General features: G+C 34.0%; 1 protein-coding gene and 1 pseudogene across 6 annotated transcripts in view; one reads left to right on the top strand and one right to left on the bottom strand.

Annotated features, from left to right (window-relative positions):
- Nucleotides 1-22,712, bottom strand: part of LOC105100009 (membrane cofactor protein) — a 43,745-nt gene that overhangs the window by 13,229 nt on the left and 7,804 nt on the right. For 5 of the 6 annotated variants that reach the window (XM_064477142.1, XM_031438656.2, XM_031438654.2 and 2 more), the window contains exons 2-10: nucleotides 21,883-22,077; nucleotides 21,418-21,520; nucleotides 13,700-13,785; nucleotides 12,641-12,838; nucleotides 7,118-7,300; nucleotides 6,675-6,719; nucleotides 6,534-6,566; nucleotides 4,550-4,597; nucleotides 590-640 (exon numbers count right to left, since the gene is read on the bottom strand). In XM_064477142.1, the coding sequence (XP_064333212.1) occupies nucleotides 590-640; nucleotides 4,550-4,597; nucleotides 6,534-6,566; nucleotides 6,675-6,719; nucleotides 7,118-7,300; nucleotides 12,641-12,838; nucleotides 13,700-13,785; nucleotides 21,418-21,520; nucleotides 21,883-22,077 (942 nt within the window). The remainder of the gene's footprint in view (nucleotides 1-589; nucleotides 641-4,549; nucleotides 4,598-6,533; nucleotides 6,567-6,674; nucleotides 6,720-7,117; nucleotides 7,301-12,640; nucleotides 12,839-13,699; nucleotides 13,786-21,417; nucleotides 21,521-21,882; nucleotides 22,078-22,712) is intronic. The other variant, XM_064477143.1, reaches the window with a different exon arrangement.
- LOC105100013 (ubiquitin-ribosomal protein eL40 fusion protein-like) lies at nucleotides 15,844-16,583 on the top strand (annotated as a pseudogene).

Here is a 22,712-nt window from a genome sequence, read left to right as displayed (position 1 = left end):
CAGAGGGAAAACGTAACAAGCCTAAAGTGCATTTTATAAAGTAAGATTACCTTTACTAAACTAATCTAATGTAAAGAAAAGTTATAGATATTTTCTTCATTTCCTTATCAATAAATCTTTAACTTTCATTACAACTATACTTCATCAAGCTCTTTGACACAGACTGGGTGAACTGTGAGCCTGCATAAAGTGTGCTTCCCCAACTGGTAGAACTTTAAGGCCTGTGTATACAAGGTACCAACAGAAAGAAAATGTATCTAAAAATAGCCAGTATGAAGTAACAGTATCACATGGAAAGCAAGTTATGTTTTATATATTTTAAACTACATATAACCATATTATTTAAGAAAGTAAACTTATCGTGTTAGGAATCCTAAGTTGAGGAACCTCTTAAAAACTGTATTATCTATATGTGTCCACACATACTACCACTTACATTTGTCATGGTACCTGTAACTTTACAATTATTTAGAATGTACAATTTTACAATCACAAATAGAACAATTATTCCTTCTCTAACTACAGATAGAGGTAATATGTAGAAAACTAGGGCCTCATAATTCAGAGTAATTAACAACCAAAATAATACCTAAATGCTTATTGTCTTCAGGTGCTGATTCATCAGTGGGCCTGGGATGTCCTAGAAAAAAGGAAAATGGAAGTAAAAAATAGGAGAAAAGAAAAAACTATAAAGCTTAAAGTGCTCTAAATACATAGGCTTTGACTTTCTTATTTTTGTATAAAACCCTTATAATTTCATTTTCCTTAATAAAATATATTAATGTTTCTCATTAAAAGTAGTACCAAAATATTATATATTTATAGTCAATGTCAAAGTATTATTCTTCCTGTCTAGTAACATTTCCTGGGACAATACTCTGTGGTGCAGCAAGCAAATTTATCATTAATGTGTTGTCAGAATTAGCCTATCAATTCAACGTGATTATACTTAAATTTAAAGATATAAAAAACACAAACACGTGGAGGCAAACAAGATGCTATCAAACAAGTAGCGGATAACTGATGTAATCAAGGAAGGAATTTTAAAAGACACCTGGAGACAAATGAAAACAAAATATAACAATCCAAAATCTCTGGGACACAGCAAACGCAGTTCTAAGAGAGAAGTGTATATCAACACAAGTCTACCTCAGGCAACAAGAAAAATCTCAAATAACCAAAACTTCCACCAAACCAACTAGAAAAAGAACAAACAAAAGCCAAAGCTAGTAGAAGGAAAGAAACCACAAAGATCAGAATAAAAATAAGTGAAACAGAAACTAAAAAAAAAAAAAAAAAAAAAAAAAAAAGAAACAAACAAAAACAGGAAAGATCAATGAAACTAAGAGCTGGTTCTTTGAAAAGATAAACAAAATTGATAAACCTTTAGCCAGGCTCATTGAGAAAAAAAGAGACATGGCTTAAATAAATAAAACCAGAAATGAAAAAGAAAGTACAACCCAAATCACAGAAACACAAAGGATCATTAAGAGATTACTATGAATAATTATAAGCTAGTAAGATGGACAACCTAGAACAAATGGACAAATTCCTAAAAATACACAATCTTCAAAGACTGACTCAGGAAGAAATAGAAAATATGAACAGATCAATTACCAGTAAAGAAACTGAATCAGTAATTTAAAAACTCCCAAGAAACAAAAGTCCAGGACCAGATGGCTTCACAGGTAAATTCAACCAGACTTTAAAAGAAGAATTTTAACACCGCTCTTTCTCAAGCTATTATAAAACACTGCAGAGGAAGTACCCTTCTGACCACATTCTACAAGGCCAGCATCACCCTAATACCAAAATCAGACAAAGAAATTACAAAAAAAAAAAAAAAAAAAAAGAAATTACAAGCCAATATCACTGATGAACACAGATATAAAAGTCCTCAACAAAATATGAGCAAGCCAAATCCAACAACACATTAAAAGGATCACACACCATGATCAAGTGAGATTTATCCCAGGGATGCAAGGATGGTGCAACACCCACAAATTAATCAATGTATAACCATATTAACAAACTGAAGAATAAGAATCATTTGATCATCTCAGCAGATGCAAAAAGAGCTTCTGACAAAATTCAGCATCCAATTACGATAAAAACTCTCCACAAAGTGGATATAGAATGAACATACCTCAACATAATAAAGGCAATATATGACAAGCCCACAGCTAATATCATACTCAACAGTAAAAAGCTGAAAGTATTTCCTCTAAGATCTGGAACAAGACAAGGATGCCCACTCTTGCCACTTTTATTCAACATAGTTTTCCAAGTCCTAGCCATAAGCAACCAGACTAATCCAAATTGGAAAGGAAGAAATGAAATTGTCACTGTTTGCAAATGACATACTATACATAGGAAAATCACATAGATGCCACCAAAAACCTTCTAGATCTTGTCAATAAATGTGGTAAAGTTGCATGATACAAAATTAATACAGAGATCTGCTGTGTTTTTATACACTAACAACAGACCATTGGAAAGAGAAATTAAGAAAACAATCCTGTTTGCAATCACATCAAAAGAATAAAATACCAAGGAATAAGGAGGTAAAAGACTTGTACTCACAAAACTGTAAGACACTGATGAAAGAAACTGAGGACTACATAAACAGATGGAAAGACATACCTTGCTCATGGATTGCAAGAATTAATATTGTTAAAATGACCATATATCCCAAGGTAATCTACAGATTCAATGCAATCCCTATCAAAATACCAATGGCGTTTCTCACAGAATAGAAACAATAATTCTAAGATTTATATGGAAACACAGAAGACACCAAATAGCCAAAACAATCTTAAGAAAGAATAACAAAGCTAGAGGTATCACATGCCCTGATTTAAAATCATACTACAAAGCTATAGTCATCAAAATAGTATGGCACTTCCACTAAAACAGACACACAGATGAGTGGAATACAAGAGAATGTCCAGAAATGAACCCACCCCTATATGGGAAATTATCTACAATAAAGGAGGCAAGAATATACAATGGGGCAGAGATAGCCTCTTCAATAAATGGTATTGGGCAAACTGGAAAGCTACCTGAAAAAGAATCAAACTGGACTACCCACTCACAAAATATACAAAAATAAATTCAAAATGGATTAAAGACTTAAATGTAAGACCTGAAACCATAATACTTGTAGAATAAAACATAGGGAATATACTTTTTTACTTCTGCCTTAGAAATATTTTTTTGGATATATCTCCTCAGGAAAGAGAAATAAAAGTTAAAAAAAAAAGGGGATTACATCAAGCTAAAAAGCTTTTGCACAGCAAAAGAAAAGTCAGTAAAAGGAAAAGGCTACATACTAAATTGGAGAAGATACTTGCAAATGATGTATCTGACAGGGGGTTAATATTCAAAATATACAAAGAACTCATACAGCTCAACATAAATAAAAAAAAGATCCAATTAAAAAATGGGCAGAACACCTGAATAGACATTTTTCTAAAGAACTCATACAGATGGCTAACAGGCACAAGAAAAGATGCTCAAGATCACTACTCATCAGGAAATGCAAATCACAAGAACAATGAGGTATCACCTGTCAGAATGGCTATCATCAAAAAGACAACAAATAACAAATATTGGTGGGGATGTGGAATTAAATAAGTTATCGTACACTACTGGCAGGAATGTAAATTGATGCAGCTACTATCGAAAACACTATGGAGAGTCCTCCAAAAATTAAAACTAGAACCACCATTCAATCCAGCACTGCGTATTCCACTTCTGAGTATTTCTCCTAGTGAAATAAAAACACTTATTCAAAAAGCATATGCATCCCTATGTTCTGGAGCATTATTTACAATAGCCAAGATATGGAAGCAATGTAAGTGCCCATCCATAGATGAATGGGTATATATACATATCTCATATCTTCTTTATCCATTCATACACACACACACACACACACATATTAATACACAGAATGGAATATTACAGCCATAAGAAAGGATGAAATCTTGTCACCTGCAACAACATGGATAGACCTAGAAGGGATTATGCTAAGCGAAATAAGTCAGACTACACATATAAAAATGTTGATGTACAGAAATAGATAAAAAGACACCCTAAACTATTAAGTGATGATTCAGAAAATGGACTAGAAAGAGAGAAAGAGAAATACTCTTTTACTCTGTATGCTTACATAGTGTTTGAAATTATACAAATTTATATTCATATACTATTTATGTAATAAAAAGTTCGAAAAAGCAATATATGTCCATTCATATAAAATCTTTTTAAATGACTAGTAAAAAATAAGCCAAAGGGGGGAAAAAAAAACCTAGGAAAAAAGTTCATTTTAAACCAGCTTTAATTTACAATGATTTCAACAAGAAAAATATTTTAGAAACCAAATAGAAAAATGAGGAAAGGACATGAATAAATAAATATAAATGAAAAGAAGTTCAGCTACATTGATAATAAAAGAAATGCAAATTATACATGATATCATGTCTCACCCCTCACTGTATAAAGTTCTAAACAATGTAAGTAGGATAAAGAACTACTGATACTCAACCTGGATGACTTGATCCTGGAGACACAGTTGGAGAAGTGGGCTTGGAACCTGGAAAAATAAATTTGATTCAATTCACCAGCCTTATCAATACAAAATTATGCATTTAATTTTGATTTGTGATTTTTTTTAAAAGATTATTTCACAAAACGAGTTATTTCTCAAAATAAGAAATACATATACTTCCTAAACTTTGCTATTCTCCTTCTTGGAAGTTAACCTAAATATATATTTATATAAGTACATAAGAATGTATGCATAAGAACACTCACTATGGCTTTGTATTATATAATGGAAATCTGAGAAGTTAACTAATGATAAATCATAAAAATAATGTGTTCAGAATAAATATGAATCTTTCAAAAATACCATTCACACAGTATCATATTACATAATTTGTAATATGTAACAAATTTTCCACTTAGCATTTTGCTCAGATTTTTTCATATTTGCACAATCAGATCTACCTTATCACCATTTTATGTCACCACTGACCCTTTTCATTGTCTTTCTCTAACTGATGATAAAAAATGTTTGATAGACTCATGTGGAATCTTGATTTTCAATATTTAAAAAAAGATCCCTGTAGTTTATCTTCTTTACAAACTTGTCCTTACAACCAATTCTCTCTTCTTTCAAACACTGAACTGTATCAGTGTTTTTAAATCCTTTATGAAATGCTTATTATGGTCATCTCTTTCTAAAGAGGATATCAACAAACACAGTATATCAACAGTGCATATTCCCATGAGGACCATGTGAGAAAACATGGATGGGTCAATGAGTATAAATTTCATATGCAATCTTTATATATCATCCACCAAAAAATCATCTCTTTTCCACCAAAACTTCATAGCACTCACCAAGGTACTCAAGGGGCTACTGAGTATCATGTTTACAGGACTTAGAAAAAAGTGCCCTAATTACCATGTCAGCATGAATAGTTCCCATCAATCCTTTAAAATATTAGGACAATATGAAATAAACAAATTAGAAGTCAATAATGGACATCTGTTTGAGTCATTAAACAACGGTAAACTAGAGCCCACAGAAGTGATGCTAGTTGAGTAAGCAGAGCCTCCCTAGCACCCTGAGCCCCCTCTGCCCAGGCTAATGCTCTCTACTCTTCCTCTTGCTTCTGCTGCAGCCAGAGAGAAGCCAGAGACAGCAGCCCTGAAATCAGGGAGACAATTCCTTCTACCTGAAATAGTCTCTCAAGATTTAAGCAGAGCAGCTGATCAGCAGTCCATGCCGGAAAGCACCCATTTCATTTCAATAAGTAAGGATTTTTCCTGCCTTTTAGTTGCTATGAAATTTACTTTCTGTTGCCACATAAAAATGCTCAGTAAAGAGAAAAATAATAACTGTATGAGGTGGGGAGTGGTAGGGGTGCCAGAAATACAGGTCTTCTTCTGGTGACAATAGAAATTTCCAAGTTTGTAAAATGAACGAAACTGGTTGCGGTCCAGAAAATGAATGAAACATAGTCCCGAACCCAGAAGGTACTCTGTGAAGGTGTGAACAGATCACTTTTCATTTTAAAATAATCAAGTTGATGACATAGAAAACATACATATTAAAAAAAAAAAAAAAAGCCATGGACCTTCTTCCTCACTAATATTAATTTTAGTGATATTGTAATTCATTCAAGCTATTTTTAAGTGCTTCCTAGATGCCAAGCACTCTGCTGTTTTTAATCTATCCCATTTTAAATTTACTATCACTCAGTAAGGAAGGCATTACATTATTTTACATGTAAGTAAATATGTTTAAAGTTTACTTAACTTGCCACCTGCTTATATCTGCAGACTACAGAAAATGATTTTAGAATCACTAAGTGTAACAACTAAAATAGCTGTTAATATATTCTTCCTCCTTTCATTATTAAATTGATGAATGAGTGTAAATCATAGGAATTTAAAAAACTTTTTAAAAATCACAAGGAATTCAAAGGATTTTGAAATATATAAGCAGGAAGTTACTAAACCTGGGACACTGGGAATTGGAGGTTGAGTCGACACTGGAAAACAAAAAATGGAGATTGGATCAAACACTTGGGAGTGACTGCTGGCATTTCCACCAGGAACTTAAACGATTTTTGAAAAATACACGCAGGCAGTTACTAAACCTGAGACACTGGAAATTGGAGATTGGGTACTGGGAGTAGTCGACTCTGGAAAACAAAATAATGTAGACTGAATCAAACACTTGGGAAGTACTACTTTCTTTTCATTATTATGAATTATGCCTCTCATTCTTGACTGACTTAGCTAAAACTTCCTATGCTTCAATTTACTCTGAAAAATGGTCACTATTCATTTTTATAGAAGTGCCGAACTAGAGAAATTTATACACCTGTATAATGTACATAAAATGCTAAGACACTATAAAGACATACAAAATTACAACAGCAGACTTCTTTGTGAATGTGAAGTCATACACCTATGACAGAAATGAGTATTAGACAGTTCAATACAAAAAGTGTTTCTTTTCAATTATTCTGTATCACTGATATTTAATGTCCTTAAAATATAACAAAGAAAACAAAAAGGAAAAAGATAATATTCATACCTTTAACACATTTTGGTATTGGAGGCTCCCATGTACTGTTCGCATTACAGAAAACTGTGTTGCTGCCAATAAGAGTAAAACCTTCCTTGCATTTAAATATAACTTTCGCTTTGTAGTAAAATTTTGTTCCAAATCCTGATATGATTTCTCCATCTTGGAGTACTGGATATTCACATTTGACCACTGAAAAGTGAGGAAGTTCTAGAATTAATAGAAAGCTACTTTTACATTATGACCAGAAAAACTAGTACAAAGTTATAATTTCCAGTGGGAAGAAAGAGGCAAGGAATGAAAAGCAAGATGTTAACTGAAAAGAAAAAAAAAAAGGCTTTATTTGTGCATTTGAATTCCAGGCAAACAGATTTAGACAAATGTAATCTTTCCAACCTGAGACAGACTATCATTACAGTTTATTGGTCTTTCTTACATTTTCTTTACATTACTGTCAAGTTCTGAGAAAGGTCTGACTACCAGATAACAAATTCACGGTAAGTTTAAAAGCAACTTTTATACTCTTCAGCTTTTTTTTTTTTTTAATCATGCTGACACTAATTACGTACTCTGCTTTTTTAAAAAGGTAGCAAAGACTTTTCTGAGAAGGTAATACTTGAGGTCAAATTTAAAAGTTGCAAAGAAGCTACTCATGCTAAGATATGAAAAAGGAAGATTTCAGGTAGCAACAATACTTAGGAACTGGGATGTTCAAGAAATACAAAGGCCACTGGAGTTTGGGCAGTGTTTTCCAAACATTCCGGACTGCAACCCAGACATTAAGAAACACATTTAAAGTTGTAAACTAGTATATAAGCACACAGGCCTGAGATAATGTTATGTGATAATGTTAAAAGTTAATATTTAGCCTTCACACCAGTGTGCTCTGATATTTCTCACTCCTCTTTGTAAAGAGTAAAATACTCAAGGTTGACATCAGGGTTCATTAATGGGTTTGGCAGAATTCAGAGAAAAAACAAAACTAAAAAACACTGGGCTGGGCAGTGAGTTCCAGAGAACATCTTACAAGATTAAATCTGAGCAGTGGATGAGGGCCAGATAGCAGAAAGCCTTTTAAACCAGAAGAGTGTTCTTCCTCCTTTCCTGTGGATCTGAATTTCCAGCAGGTATCATTTCTCTTCCACCGGCAGAACTTTCTTATTAATTCTCGTGTTCAGGTCAGGTAATGACAAATTCTCTTAGCTTTTATTTAGCTACAACTGGTTTTATTTGTTTCACCTTCAGTTTTGAAAGGTTTCTCCTTGATAGACAATTCTAGCTTAAGTGCTTCATTCTTCTTTCAGCACGTTAGCAGAAATCATCGCCCTTTAGTCTCTGCAGTTCCTTAAGAAAAGTCACTTATTGTTCTTACCTTGGGGCCAGGAGAGTGAGGATGTAATACGTTTAGGTTTTGTTTTTCCCTCTCACTGGGTGCTTTTTTCTTTTGTCTTCAATAGTTTTTCAATGATGTGTTTAGTTTAGTGGGGGTTTCTTGGTAAATTTTTGACATTTATTCTGCTAGGATCAGTGAATTTCCTGGACCTGTAGGGTTGTTGTTTTGGATGAAATTTGGATAATTTGGGGCCAGTATTTACTGAAATGATTTTCTACCTTGTTCTCGGTCCTCTCTTCTGAAACATCAATTGCATATATGTTTGACTCCTTGCTTTCCCTCCCATAGGGCTATCTTTTTTCTGTTTTTTTTTTTTTTTTCCTGTTTCTTTTTTGAACCATTCTTTTCAAATCATGTTGCATTTCTACTGTCCTGTCTTCATATTCACTGATTTTTTTTCACTTTTGGGCCTATCCATTTTTTTTTTTTTTTTTACTTTACATTAGGGTTCACTCCTGATGTTGCACATTCTATGGGTTTTGACAAATGCATGACATGTAGCCACCACTATAGTATCATACAGAGTAATTTCATTGCCCTAAAAATCCCTTGTGCTCCATCTATTTATCTGTCCCTCCCTCTCCCCAAACCACTGGAAACCACGATCTTTTTATTGCTTCTCCAGCTGTGCCTTTTCCAGAATGTCATTTGGTTGGAATCGTACAGTTTGTAGCCTTTTCAAACTGACTTCTTTCATTTAGTAATATGTCTTTTAAATTTCATTTAGTTTCATTTAGTAATATGTCTTTCATGGCTTGATAGATTTTTTTTTTTTACTGCACATATATTTTTAAATTTAGGTATATGTATTGTTCATTGTTTCTAAGGATATTTAGAGCTTTAGCTTTTTAAACTTACAGTTAACAAAAAAATAAAGCTAACCACAAAATAAGAATTAACTCAAAAAAATACTCACACCCTGCTATTAACAGCAACATTATTTATAATTGCCAAGATATGGAAGCATCCTAAGTGCATAACAATAGTTGAATAGATAATGGAGATGAAGTATATATATACACACACACACACACACACACACACACACACACACACACACACACACACATATATATATATATATATATATATATATATATATATATATATATATATATATATATATACACACATATTTGGAATACAACTCACCCATAAAAAAGGATATTTTGCCATTTGCGTGGGCCTATCCACTCTTAATTGCACCTAATGATTTTCTTTTAAGTTAGTTTCACTAGATATAAAGTACACACAAGAAAACTCACTCTTTTAAGTCTACAGCTGTATTAGTTTTGATAAATTTAAATAATCATGTAATAACTACAATAACATGAGAAAATTCTGTTACCTCCAAACACTTTATGCCACTTTGTAATTAACCCTCCCAACCTCTCAACTACCTTCCCTAACTAACCAACCACTGATCCGTTTTCTATCTCTATAGTGTTGCTTTTTCAGAATGTCATGGGTTGCTCCCATGCTTGGCTATTGTAAATAGTGCTGCTACGAGCACTAGGATTCATGTATCTTTTTGAATTAGAGTTTTCACTTTTTCTGGATATATATCCAAGGAGTGAGATTGCTGAATCAAATAGAGAGCTCTATTTTTAGTTTTTTAAAGAACTGCACAGGTTTTCACAGTGGCTGCACCAATTTGTTTATTTTTGCTTTTACTCCTTTTGGCTTGGGAGACTAACCTAAGAAAATATTGATACAACTTATGTCAGAGTGTTTTGCCTATGTTTTATAGTGTCATATCTTTTTATGTTTTATATATGTCACATCATATATTTAGATTTTTAAACACCGTTTTGAGTTTATTTTTGTATACGGTTTGAGGGAATGTTCTCATTTCACTGTTTCACATGCAGCTGTCCAGCTTTCCCAAGACCACTTGTTGAAGAGACTGTCTTTTCTCCATTGTATATTCTTGCCTCCTCTGTCATAGATTAGTTGACCATAGGTGTGTGGGTTTATTTCTGGGCTCTCTATTCTGTTCCATTGATCTGTGTGTCTGTTTTTGGGTCAATACCACACTGTTTTGATGTCTATAGCTTTGTAGCATCGTCTGAAGTCTGGAAGGATTATACCTTGAGTTTTGTACTTTTTTCTCAGGATTGCTTTGGCAATTCTGGGTCTTTTATGGTTCTATATAAATTTTAGGATTATCTGTCCTACTTCTGTGGAAAATGTCATGGGTACTCTGATACAGGTGGCATTAAATGTAAGGACTGCTGTAGGTAGTATGGCTATTTTAACAATGTCAATTCTTCCAATCCAAGAGCACAGAATATCTTTCCATTTCTTTGAATCATTTTCAGATTCCTTTATCAATGTTTTATACTTTTCAGTGTATAGGTCTTTCACTTTCTTGGTTAATTTTATTCCTAGGTTGTTTTTTTTTTTTTCCAGATGTGATTTTCAAACAGGATTTTTTTTTTTAACTTTCTCTTTCTAGTATTTCATCATTAGGGTAAAGAATGCAACAGATTTCTGTATATTAATCTTGTGTCCTGCTACCTTGCTGAATTCATACATTACTTCTAATAGCTTTTGTGTAGAGACTTTCTCTATATAGACTATCATGTTATTTTCAAATAGTGACAGCTTGACTTCTTCCCTTCTATTTTGGATAGTGTTTATTTTCTTTTCCCTGTCTGATCGCTGTGGCTAGGATTTCTGGTATTATGCTGAACAGAGTTAGTGAGAGTGTGCATCCTTGTCTTCCTGAATTTCAGGAAGGCTTTCAGCTTTTCACTTTTGAGTGCTATGTTGGCTATGGGTTTGTCGTAAATGAACTTTATTATGTTGAGAGATGTTCCCACTATGTGTGGCTTGGTAAGAGTTCTTATCATGAACAGATGTTGAATTTTGTCAAATGTTTTTATGCATTTGACAAAATTTCCTTCTGCACAAGTATGGTTTGACATATAGAAATCAGTGCGATACACCACAGTAATAAAAAGGAAAGACAAAAACTACACACTAGAAGGTTTAAGTTGTCAAATTTACAGGCATAAAGTTGGTTATTTCCTTATTGTCCTTTAAATGTCTGCAAGATACTTAGTAATCTCTTTTCACTCTGAATATCGGTAATTTTTACCTTGTTTTCCCGTCAAACTGGCTATAGGTTTACCCACTTTATCAACCTTTTTCAAGAACCAGGTATTGATTTCTTTGATTCTTTCTATTTTCAATTTCATTCATTTCTCTGTATCTTTATTGTTTCCTTCTATTTCCTTATTCTGGGTTTAATTTGCACTTCTTTTTTGTATCTTATGGTGGAAGGTTAGATTATTGATTTGAGACTTCTCTTTTTCTAATATAAGTATTTCATGCCATGAATAGACTTCTAAGCAATGCCTTTGCTGAGTCCCACAGGTTTTGATATTTTGATATGTTGTGTTTTCATTTTTATTATATTCAAAGTACTTTCCAAATAGCCTTCTTACTTTGTCTTTGATTCAGGAGTTACACATGTCTTGCCTAAATATTTGGGGGTATTCTAGATTATTTCTGTTTTGATTTCTATATTCATCTCATTTTGATCAGGTAATGTACTCTGAATAATTCTCAGTTCTTTGAAATTTGGTTAAAAAATTATCTTATTGCATAGAATATGGTATTACAGAATGTTCTGTGTTCACTTGAGAATAGTAAATATTTTGCTAAATATTCAGTGGATCCTTTATTTCAAGAGTCCAAACCCCTCCAGGGCCTCCCCACTTTTGGTCATGTGCTAATGACTTAAATACTGTTTTTTAAATAAGATTTGTCCAGAGTTTTCTAATCATTATCTGTGAGGCAATTAGACTTTTACAATTTACTCTACCATTTCCTACAGCCAAAACTCTTGTAGTAAAAAATAACATTTTCTTATGTGTGAGACAGTGTGTGTTCAGTTTTTTGATGCTTTCATGGAAAAAATCCTACACAATAGCTCACAACGCAGAGTGAGAGGTGGCAAACTCTACTACTAGAAGTATTACTATTTGATTTGACTCATATTAAATTAAATTAGAAACCATTTAACAGAGGAGCAAGCACATATGGCTGTTTTTACTTGTAGGTAAAACTATTTAGATAGTGTTTCCACAATATTTACAAATGAAGAAGGAAATGAATGGAAATGTCATTACCTTTACACTCAGGAGGCTCACTATTCCACTTGTCATTCCCAACGCAAACAAGCGTGCTGTTTCCAACAAGTGAATATTCATCTGGTCCATTAGAAGGATCACAACTATAAGTTACCACTTCATTGTATTCAAATACTTCCTTGTGGCTATTGGTGTATTTTCCATTTAGAATTTTTCCAGGTGGTTGACAAAAAATCTCTTAAAAACGGGAAAAAAAAAAAAAGAGGACATGAAAAGCAAAAGGAAAGGTAAAAGATTAAACAGCACTAGTAAAGTCCTATGAATTGCCTTCAATAAAGTCAGTAACGTATGATTCCTATAAGCCAGTTGTGAATCCAATATCCATTTAGAAGGAAGTTTCTATGAGAAAATGTATTATCCTAAATTCAAACTATTAATGTAGAAGCAAACATTTAGCATATAACTTCTTAAATAACTATTTTAAATACCTATCTGAAATACATATATTTATCTGCAAGGTCATACTGAGTTCTGTTCTCATCATTAGAGATGCAGAAAATTTAATGATATAATATAATTATGATTAAGAAGAGAACTCAGTGCTAGTTGAGAAATGCTTCATAATTTGTAAATATAGCTATTTGCTAAAATCAGTTGTTCACATTAATACCAAGCATTACTGTTACTTTTCACTTTCATCTTTACAAGTGTATGGTGAAATTTCCCAGAGGCGTCAGATTGTGTGAATTTGCAAAAGACTGAATCCAGATGTCTTTCTTTAAGCCAGATACTGAAGAAATTTGAAAATATGTAAACCAATGCCGCTATTCTCATTATTTGTTTTGGAAAGGTTTGATTTTTCATGAAAATTATGTTGCATATATTAACCAGCACTGAGCTTATTCTTCTTAAAAATGAAGTAATAAGTAATTATTTTAAAAACTTTTCAGTTTTAATTCTAGTATAACAAATATCAATAGATACAACCCATATAAAGAAAAGCTCTTTGGTGTCAATGCTAATTTAAAAGCATAAAAAGGTCTGAGGCCAAAAGTTACAGAACTGCCGCTCCATATTCTAAAGAGGGAATATACTTACTTTCACATATTGGGGAGCTATCACTCCAGTACACAGAATTGTCATTAGCTTGACAATACCGAATAGCTGGCCCAGCTAAGTAATAACTAAATGAGAAAAGAAAAGTTACTATATTCTTCAGCAATTACAAGATGGACATCATAAAAACAATTTTATATGGTTGTTTTTCTGAACTACAGTAACTTGAGGGAGAAGTTTCTTAAAAAAGTATAATGGAAGTGCTAACTAAATCTGCAACTTAATCAAATAAAGAGTTTTAAAACATGCACACACATTGACCTACAGCAAAATGTCCAAATAATTCTGTCGTGCCTGTCAGTCTGGCCCCCTTTGCTGTCTCAGGCAAACGCATCACACATTCACTTCTATGCTTCTGCTCACATGATTCTGCTCAGTGAGGACTGAGCAGAGAGATCAGGCCCTAGAGCTTGCCTGCCTGCATTCAGGTTCCAGCTCTGAGACTGGCTTCTTAATTTGAGCTTGGACAAGCCCCTAATGTTTCTTTTGCTCAGTTTCCTCATCTATGAAAAGGGGGATAATAGAATATACTTCAAGGGCTTGAGGATTGGATGAATTAGTATCTGGCACATAGTGAGTACTAGGTAAGTTTTAGCTCTTATTAATACTCTTTACATCAGAACACAAGCACATCTCATTTCATTGTTCTTCACTTTATTGAGTTTTTAATAAATTGAAGGTGTGTGGCAACTCTGTATTGAGCAAAACTATTTGCACCATTTTCCCAACAATGTTTGCTCACTTCATATCTCTGTGTCACATTTTGGTAAATCTCACACATATCAAACATCATCATCATCATCATCATCATCATTCTTCTTTGTTTTGGTGATCCATGATCTGTGGTCAGTGCTCTTTAATGTTACTACTGCAACTCACTGAAGGCCCAGATTACGGCTAGCATTTTTTGGCAACATAGTATTTTTAAATTAAGGTATATACATCTTTTTAGACATAATTCTATCGCATACTTAATAGACTACAGTAGACTGTAAACATATGTAAAAAACTTAATTTGATTTGCTTTACGCAGTGGTCTAGAACTCAAAGTGCACTACACCCAAGGCATGCCTGTATCTTTTCCAGTAGCAGCTCAGGAATACTCCTACTCAATGAAGTCTTCTCTGATGATTTAAATTCACAGTACGCTCTCTTCCTTCTGGACTCTCATTGGAATCATCATGAATGACTGAACAGCCTATTTGGTACTTTTCATTTACAATTTTGTTTGATGCCTCTCTGTATATATCATGTTTCTCAATAAGACTACGACTTCTCTGAGAAGAGTCTATGTCTTAAACTTTTGATACACCTAAAAGTCCCTAGCAGGCTCTCCCTATATAATCAGTCACTTTGTGTTTCACTACTTTTCCTTGGTCAAGTTAAAAAATACGGAGTGTAACTGCCTGTACCTTACTTCCAGCTGACTTTTTCCCAAAGGCTAATTCATTGCTTCTAGATTATAATGTGTTAGGAGAGGATTCTGGGATGATGGCAAAGTAGGTGGCACCAGGAATCTGTTTCTCCACCTTGACAACAATTTCATTCGTAGACTCTGCCTGCTATCACTATTTTGGAAGTCTGGAATCTGTTCATGGCTTGCAATTTCTGGAAGACTTGGACAGGTAGATTATCTTAATTTTGGTCAATTTTAGCTCTTAGCACAGTGGCAGCTACCCGTCTCCCACCCCAGCAGGCATCTGTGAATGTGTTCCACGTGGACAAAAAGGACACTGCCCTTCAAGTATCAGGAACTTGGGCTCTGATCACTGACCGCTGCTTCTGATCACAGAGAAGCAGAAAAGGAGGTGAGAAGCCATTGTTGTCATACCTCCCCCAACTTCTGGAAGCTCCTTCAACACTGGGATTTAAATACCAGCTCCCACTGCTCCCCTGCTTCAGTTTTACTTTTTCCACTAGCAGGAGCCAGACATTAAACACTGGGACATTCAAAAACAACTGCTATGTGGGAAAAAAAAATTAGGAAACGATTGCACATGCCCAGGGAAAGGCTCAGAAAAGACCTGAGATGACCTTCAGTTTATACGTCAGACTGATCCTCAGCACAGAGACATCACGCGACAATCAAAAAAACAATAGCATAAAACAACAAGCTGTAGGAAAGGGAAAGATTTCCAGAATTACCACATTATTGGATTCAAATGTTCAGCTCAACAACAACAGTAAAAATCACAAGGTATACAAAGAAATAGGAAAGAAAAATATGGCTCACTCCAGGGAGAAAAATAAATCAACAGAAATTTTTTTTCTGAAGGAGACTTCATGGCAGATCTATTAGACAAAGACTTATTTTAATAAGTGTCATGGGAAGGCATTCTCAGTGGAAATTGGTGGATGGCAGCCCTGCCACGCCACTTTCCTTCAGCAAAGTGGCCCAGCAGCAGACAGAGAGATGCAGATGTTTGTGAAGACCCTGATGGGCAAGACCATCACTCTCAAGCTCAAGCTCACCATTGAGAATGTCAAAGCCAAAATCCAAGACACGGAGGGCATCCTGTTACATCAACACTCTGATTTCTGCAGACAAACAGATGAGGGGAACCACACTCTCTCAGACTACAATATCCAGGAAGAATCCACCCTGCACTTGGTGCTTTGCCTGTGGGGTAGCATCATCAGGCCTTCCCTCTGCCAGCTTTCCCAGAAGTACAACTGCAAGAAGATGGTCTGCTGCAAGTGTTAGGATCACCTGCACCCTCGTGCTGTCCACTGCCTCAGGAAGAAGTGTAGCTAAACCAACAAACTGTGCCCCAAGAGGAAACTCAAATATGTCCTCTCCATTGGCTCCTCTTCTGCCTACAGGGTGGCCTCCTGCCTAAGCCCCATGGCCTTGGAGCCTCAATGAAGTCTGAAAGAAAAATAACTGTCAAATGGATGCACAAAGAACTAAAGGAAGAAATGTAGAAAAGTCAGGAGAATAATATACAAATAAAATGGAAATATCAATAGGAGATAGGAAACCTAAAAAGAATCCAAAAGGGAATTCTGGAGTTGAGAAGTACAATATCGGAAATGAACAGGCACTGGAGGAATTAAAGGCACGTGTGAGAAGAAAGAATTAGTGAAACTGAAGACAGGGTAAGATAAATTTTTGCCTGAGCAACAGAAGAAAAAAAGATTGAAGAAAAGTGAACAGAGCCTGTGGGACCCATGGGACACCAATAAGTAGACCAACATATACACAGTAGGACTCTCAGATGGAGACTAGAGAGGGAAAGGTGCAGAAAGAATACTTGAAAAAATAATGGCTGAAAAAATTTGATAAAAGACATGAATATAAATATGCCAAAAGCTCAAAATTCTAAGTAAGGTGAATACAAAGAGACCCACACGAAGACACACAATGATAAGACTTTCAAAAGACAAAGACAAAGAGAGACTATTGAAAGCTGCAAGAAAGAAGTGAATCATCACATACAAGGGACCCTCATGAAGATTATCAGCGGATTTGTCATCAGAAACTCAGAGGCCATAAGACAGAAGACTGATATACTCAAAGTGCTAAAAGAAAAAACAAAAAACAAAAAAACTGTCAACCCCAAATCCTCTATCCAGCAAAATGGAGCTTCGTAAGTGAGGGAGAAATGATAACATTCCCACAATTAAAAGCTGAGCAAGTGTGTGATCACTATATCCTCCAGAAGAAATGCTCACTCTATACAATAACCAAGACATAGAAACAATCTGAAGTCCATTGACAGATGACTGGATAAAGAAGCTGTGGTATATTTATAAATGGAATACTATTCAGCCATAAAAAGAATATATAATGCCATCTGTAGCAATAAGGATGGACCTGGAGATTGTCATTCTAAGTGAAGTAAGCCAGAAAGAGAAAGAAACATACCATATGATATCACTCATATATGGAATCTAAAAAAAGAAAAAAGAAGACACTAATAAACTTATCTACAAAACAGAAACAGACTCACAGACATAATAAAGAAACTTATGATTACTGGGGGAAAGGGGGTGGGAAGGGATAAATTGGGAGTTCAATATTTGCAAATATTAACTACCATATATAGAATAGATAAACAACAAGTTTCTTCTGTATAGCATAGGGAACTATATTCAATATCTTGTAGTAACCTAAAATGGAAAAGAAGATGAAAACGAATGTATGTATTTATGTCTGACTGAGAAATTATGCTGTATATCAGAAATTGACACACTGTAAACTGACTATACTTCAATTAAAAAAAATAGTCAAACAAACAAAAAAAAGAAATGCTCAAGAGAATACTAAAAAGGGAAATGAAGGCACTCAAAGCCCTATGTATAAATGAATATCTCAGTAAAGGTAAATACACAGTCAGTTATAAAAGCTAATATTGTAACCTTGGTTTGCAACTATACTTTTTGCTTTCTATGTGACTTAAAAGATGAAATATTAAAATAAATAAGTAAATTATTAGAGTAGAAGCTAGTATTACAATTATTAGTGTAGAGGGTAGTATGACAGCAGCAGCCAAAAGGGGTGGGGATGAAGCTGTAAAGGACTGGGTTTTGTAATTCACTGAAGTTAAGCTGGTATAAATTCAAACTGGAGTCTTGTAACTGTAGGATGTTAAACGTAATTCCCATGGTAACCACAAACAGTATAGCTACAGAATATACACAAAAGGAAATGAGAAAGGAATTTAAACATTTCAATACAAAAATCAATTACACACAAAAGAAAACTGTAATGCAGGAAATGAGGGACCAGAAGAAAGCTATAAGGCATATAAAAAAACAAAGAGTACAATGATGGAAATAAGTCCCTCCTTATCAATAATCGTATGAAATGCAAATAGATTAAATTCTCCAATCAAAAAACAGAGATTGGCAGAATGAGTAAAAACACATGATCCAACTATATTTTTTCTACAAGTGACTCATCTGACATCCAAAGACACAAATAGGGTGAAAATTAAAGGCTGGAAAAAGATACTTCATGCAAACAGTAACCAAAAGAGAGTAGAGTGGCTATTCTAAAATCAGATAAAATAGACTTTCAATGAAAAAAAGGTTACAAGAGTCAAAGAAGAAATTTTATACTAATAAGGGTTCAATACTGCAAGAAGATATAATAATTATATACATTTATGCATCTAACAACAGGCCATCAAAATATATGAAGCAAAAATTATGGAACTGAAGGGAGAAAAACAGATTTCTACATAATAAGCATTTCAGCAATAATAGTTGAAGACTTCAATACCTCACTCACAATAATGGATAAAAAAACTAGACAGAAGATAAATAAGGAAATAGACTTCAACAAAAAAGTAAAACAAAACAACCTGATTTCACAGACAAATACAGAGCACTCTACCCAACAACAGAATACACAGTGTTCTTTTTTTTTTTTTTTTTTTTTGAATACAGTGTTCTTAAGAGCACATGCGGCATTTTCCAGGAAAGACCACACATTAGGCCATAAATTAGTAATGTAAATTAATGTTATTCAAAACATAATTAATTATATAATAAGTAATACATAAGGAATAATACAATAATTTTATGCCACAAATTAATATTAATCAAGATTTTAAAAGATGGATACCATACAAAGTATCTTCTTTGACCATAACAGGATGAAGTTAAAAATCAGTATCAAAAGGAAACTGGAAAATTCATAAAACTGTGAAAATTAAACAACATGATTTTAAACAACCAATGGATCAAAGAAGAAATCAGGGCAATTAGAAAATACTTTGACATGAATGAAAATGAAAATGTAACATACCAAAACTCATGAGATGCAGCAAGAGCAGTACCAAGGGGGAAATTTATAGCTATAAATGCTTACGTTAAGAAGCAATAGCTCTGAAACAACAGACCAAGTTTACAATTTAAGGAACCAGAAAAGGAACTAAACCCAAAGCTAGCAGATGGAAGTAAATAATAAAGGTCAGAGCAGAGATAAACAAAATAGAAAAGAGCAAAACAATAGAGAAAAATCAATGAAAAAAATGTGGGTTCTCCAAAAAGGGCAACAAAATTGACAAAGCCTTAGTTAGAGGGGCTAAAACAAAAAGAGATTAGATTCAAATTACTAAAATCAGAATGAAAGTAGAGACATTACTACTGATTTGACAGCAATAAAAAATATTATGGGAGTACTATGAATAATTTTATGCCACAAATGGGTAAGTCAGATATATTGGACTAATTTCTAGAAACACAAAACCTCCAAGATTTAATCACAAAAAAACAGATAATCTGAACAGACTTATAAGTAGTAAGGAGATTGAATCAGTAATCAAACATCTCCCAATAAAGAAAAGTCCTGGATTTGATAGTTTCACTGGTAAATTCCACCAAACATTTAAAGAAGTAATACCAATCCTCAAATTTTTACAAAAAATTGAAAGAGAGGGACGTCTCCCAGACTCAGTCTGTGAGACAAGCATTACTGTGATAGCAAAATTAGACAAAGTCATTTCAAGAAAAGAAAGCTAGAGACCAACATTCCTTAAGAACACTGATGCAAACCTCCTCAACACGATACTAGCACACAATTCACTGGCATGTTGAAAGGATTAAACACCATGACCAAGTGGGAGTTATTCGTAGAATGCAAGGGATGGCTCATGTAAAAATTAATCCATATTGAAAGGAAAAAAAAAGCATGATTACCTCAATTGATACAGAAAAAGCAGAGAAAACTTCAATATTTTTCATGACAAAAATACTCAACAAACAAGGAACAGATGGAACTGCATCAAGATAATACACTCCATACATGAACATCTCACAGCAAACATCATGCTCAATCATGAAAAGCTGGACTCTTTCTTCTAAGATCAGATCAGGTACGGACAATTGCTTTTACCACTTTTATTCAGCATGAAACTGAAAGTTCTAGCCAGAGCAATTAAGCAAGAAAATGAAATAAAAGTCATCCAAATTGAAAAGTAAGAAGTAAAATAATCACTGTTTGCAGAGCATATGATCTTCTACATAGAAAGTTCTAAAGATTACAAACACACACAAACACACACACACACGAAGTGTGAGAACAATAAATGAATTCAGCAAAGCAGCAAGATACACAGATATTTTAAAAAGTGCATTTCCATAGTGTATTACATTTACCCTCTAAATTCACATTTTTAATAAATGTTCAGTATCCCCAATATATACTATCAAAAGAGCTCTGTAGAACAAAGGCTATTATCAAATGCTCAGTACCTCTTTTTGAGATGCTTCACTCCTTTGTAGCAGTCTCAAATATAAGGTTTCCAACCAAGAGATCTTGACCAACATTATTGTCTAAGCTAATCGGTCAGTTTTGGTCTGGTAACAGCTTATAGATTACCTTGCTATAAGAATATCTTTAGTTGGAAATTCTACCTCCCAGTTCCATAAACCCTATTTCAACTCTGAGAATTGGTCGCTTTAAACAGGGTGCACTGTATTGTCATAAGTCACCATGATTAATACATTTTTAATGTTTATGATAGGATTATTATTACATATAGTAGTAGTATACAACTTTGCTTTTCTACAATGTAAATGTCTTTCTGTTCATTACACATCTTTTCAGTCTCCATAAGAAGCCCAGAAGTTATTTGGCTATAGTACGACTTGTCAGAGAGAAAGCAAAATGAAATCAACTTTATGGTAGCAAAATGAAAGTGCATTTAGTAACATGTAACTGTATTCCCTCTAAAGAGCATCTTACTTACCCAGCATTACAAACATAGTGAACCTGTGAACCAAATTCAGTACTTCCATTGACATAGTTAATGTTGCCATTTTCGGGATCTCCTAGATTCGGACATGATTTTTCTAAAAGAAAAATTTCAAATTTGTTGTTTTATATCAAGTACAAAATACATTTGAATCAAATTCAAAATTCTACATTGCTCATTTGCATTCACGGGAATATAATTATTTTTTAACGATTCGTTTCCTTTTTTAACTATTCTAAGGCCAATCAAGATTCATATTTACCCAGGCAACCAACTGTGAAAAAAAAAAAGACTCCCTGGAGATTTTTCAAAGCCTGGAAAAATGCATTGCTATCTAAAAACCTACATTCACATGAGAAAACTATCATTGCAGTAGTAAAACATTCACCCTAAAAAGTGCGAAAATTTCTAGAACAAGAAAAAAAATTTTTTTTAATTAAAACAAAATGTTTTACTTACTTTTACAGGATTCCTGGAGAGGTGACCAAGTATTATTTTCCCAACAAACAGTAGAGATGAGACTACCAGGAGACAGGGACTGGTAACCTGGGCGACACTCATACCGTACAGTGTCCCCAGGACTATAACTGGGTTTAAGTTCATCCTGGGGCTTCATACCTTGGAATCTCGGTGGCTCATCACAGGCATCTAGGACTAAGAGATTAAGAACATGAATATATTTTATCTCTTTTACCAGCCAAGGACCATGATCTGGCATCAACTAGGCAGGACCAAATAAATGAAAGGTTCTTAGCAAGATTTTAAATGACTGTCCCATGCTTTTACCCAAGTGATGGCAGCAGTGGAGTATGTGCCTTGCTTGTTTTAATTAACAACTTATTAGCTTTGTTTGTTTGGGGGAATAAGGTGAATTTTCGTCAACAGTAAATTGAAGAGATGGCATCACTATTTTTGGTTTTGAAATATAAATATATTTTAGGTATGCATCCTTCTCTATTTTTTTTCTAAATTCATTTCAAAACTCACCTCTCCTCTAAGAAGTTTTCTATAGTACATAGCACTCTGCTCAGATTACTCTTCCATAGTTTGAAATACAAACATATGATCACTTGTCACTTTAGGCTCAGTTTCCTCTCAGGAGCAAAGTCCTAGAGGTCAGGGATCATATGCCTTCTTTTTATACCAAACTCTATCTACTCAGTTGGCACTCAGGAAATGCTATGGTGGGGGAGGGTATAGCTCCGTGGTAGAGCACATGCTTAGCATGCACAAGGTCCTGGGTTCAATCCCCAATACCTCCATTTAAAATAAATAAATAAACCTAATTA

Source organism: Camelus dromedarius, chromosome 21, assembly GCF_036321535.1.
Source record: "Camelus dromedarius isolate mCamDro1 chromosome 21, mCamDro1.pat, whole genome shotgun sequence".
NCBI lineage: Eukaryota > Metazoa > Chordata > Mammalia > Artiodactyla > Camelidae > Camelus > Camelus dromedarius.
Note: the sequence above shows the minus strand (reverse complement) of the source record. Positions and strands in the feature narration are given on the sequence as shown.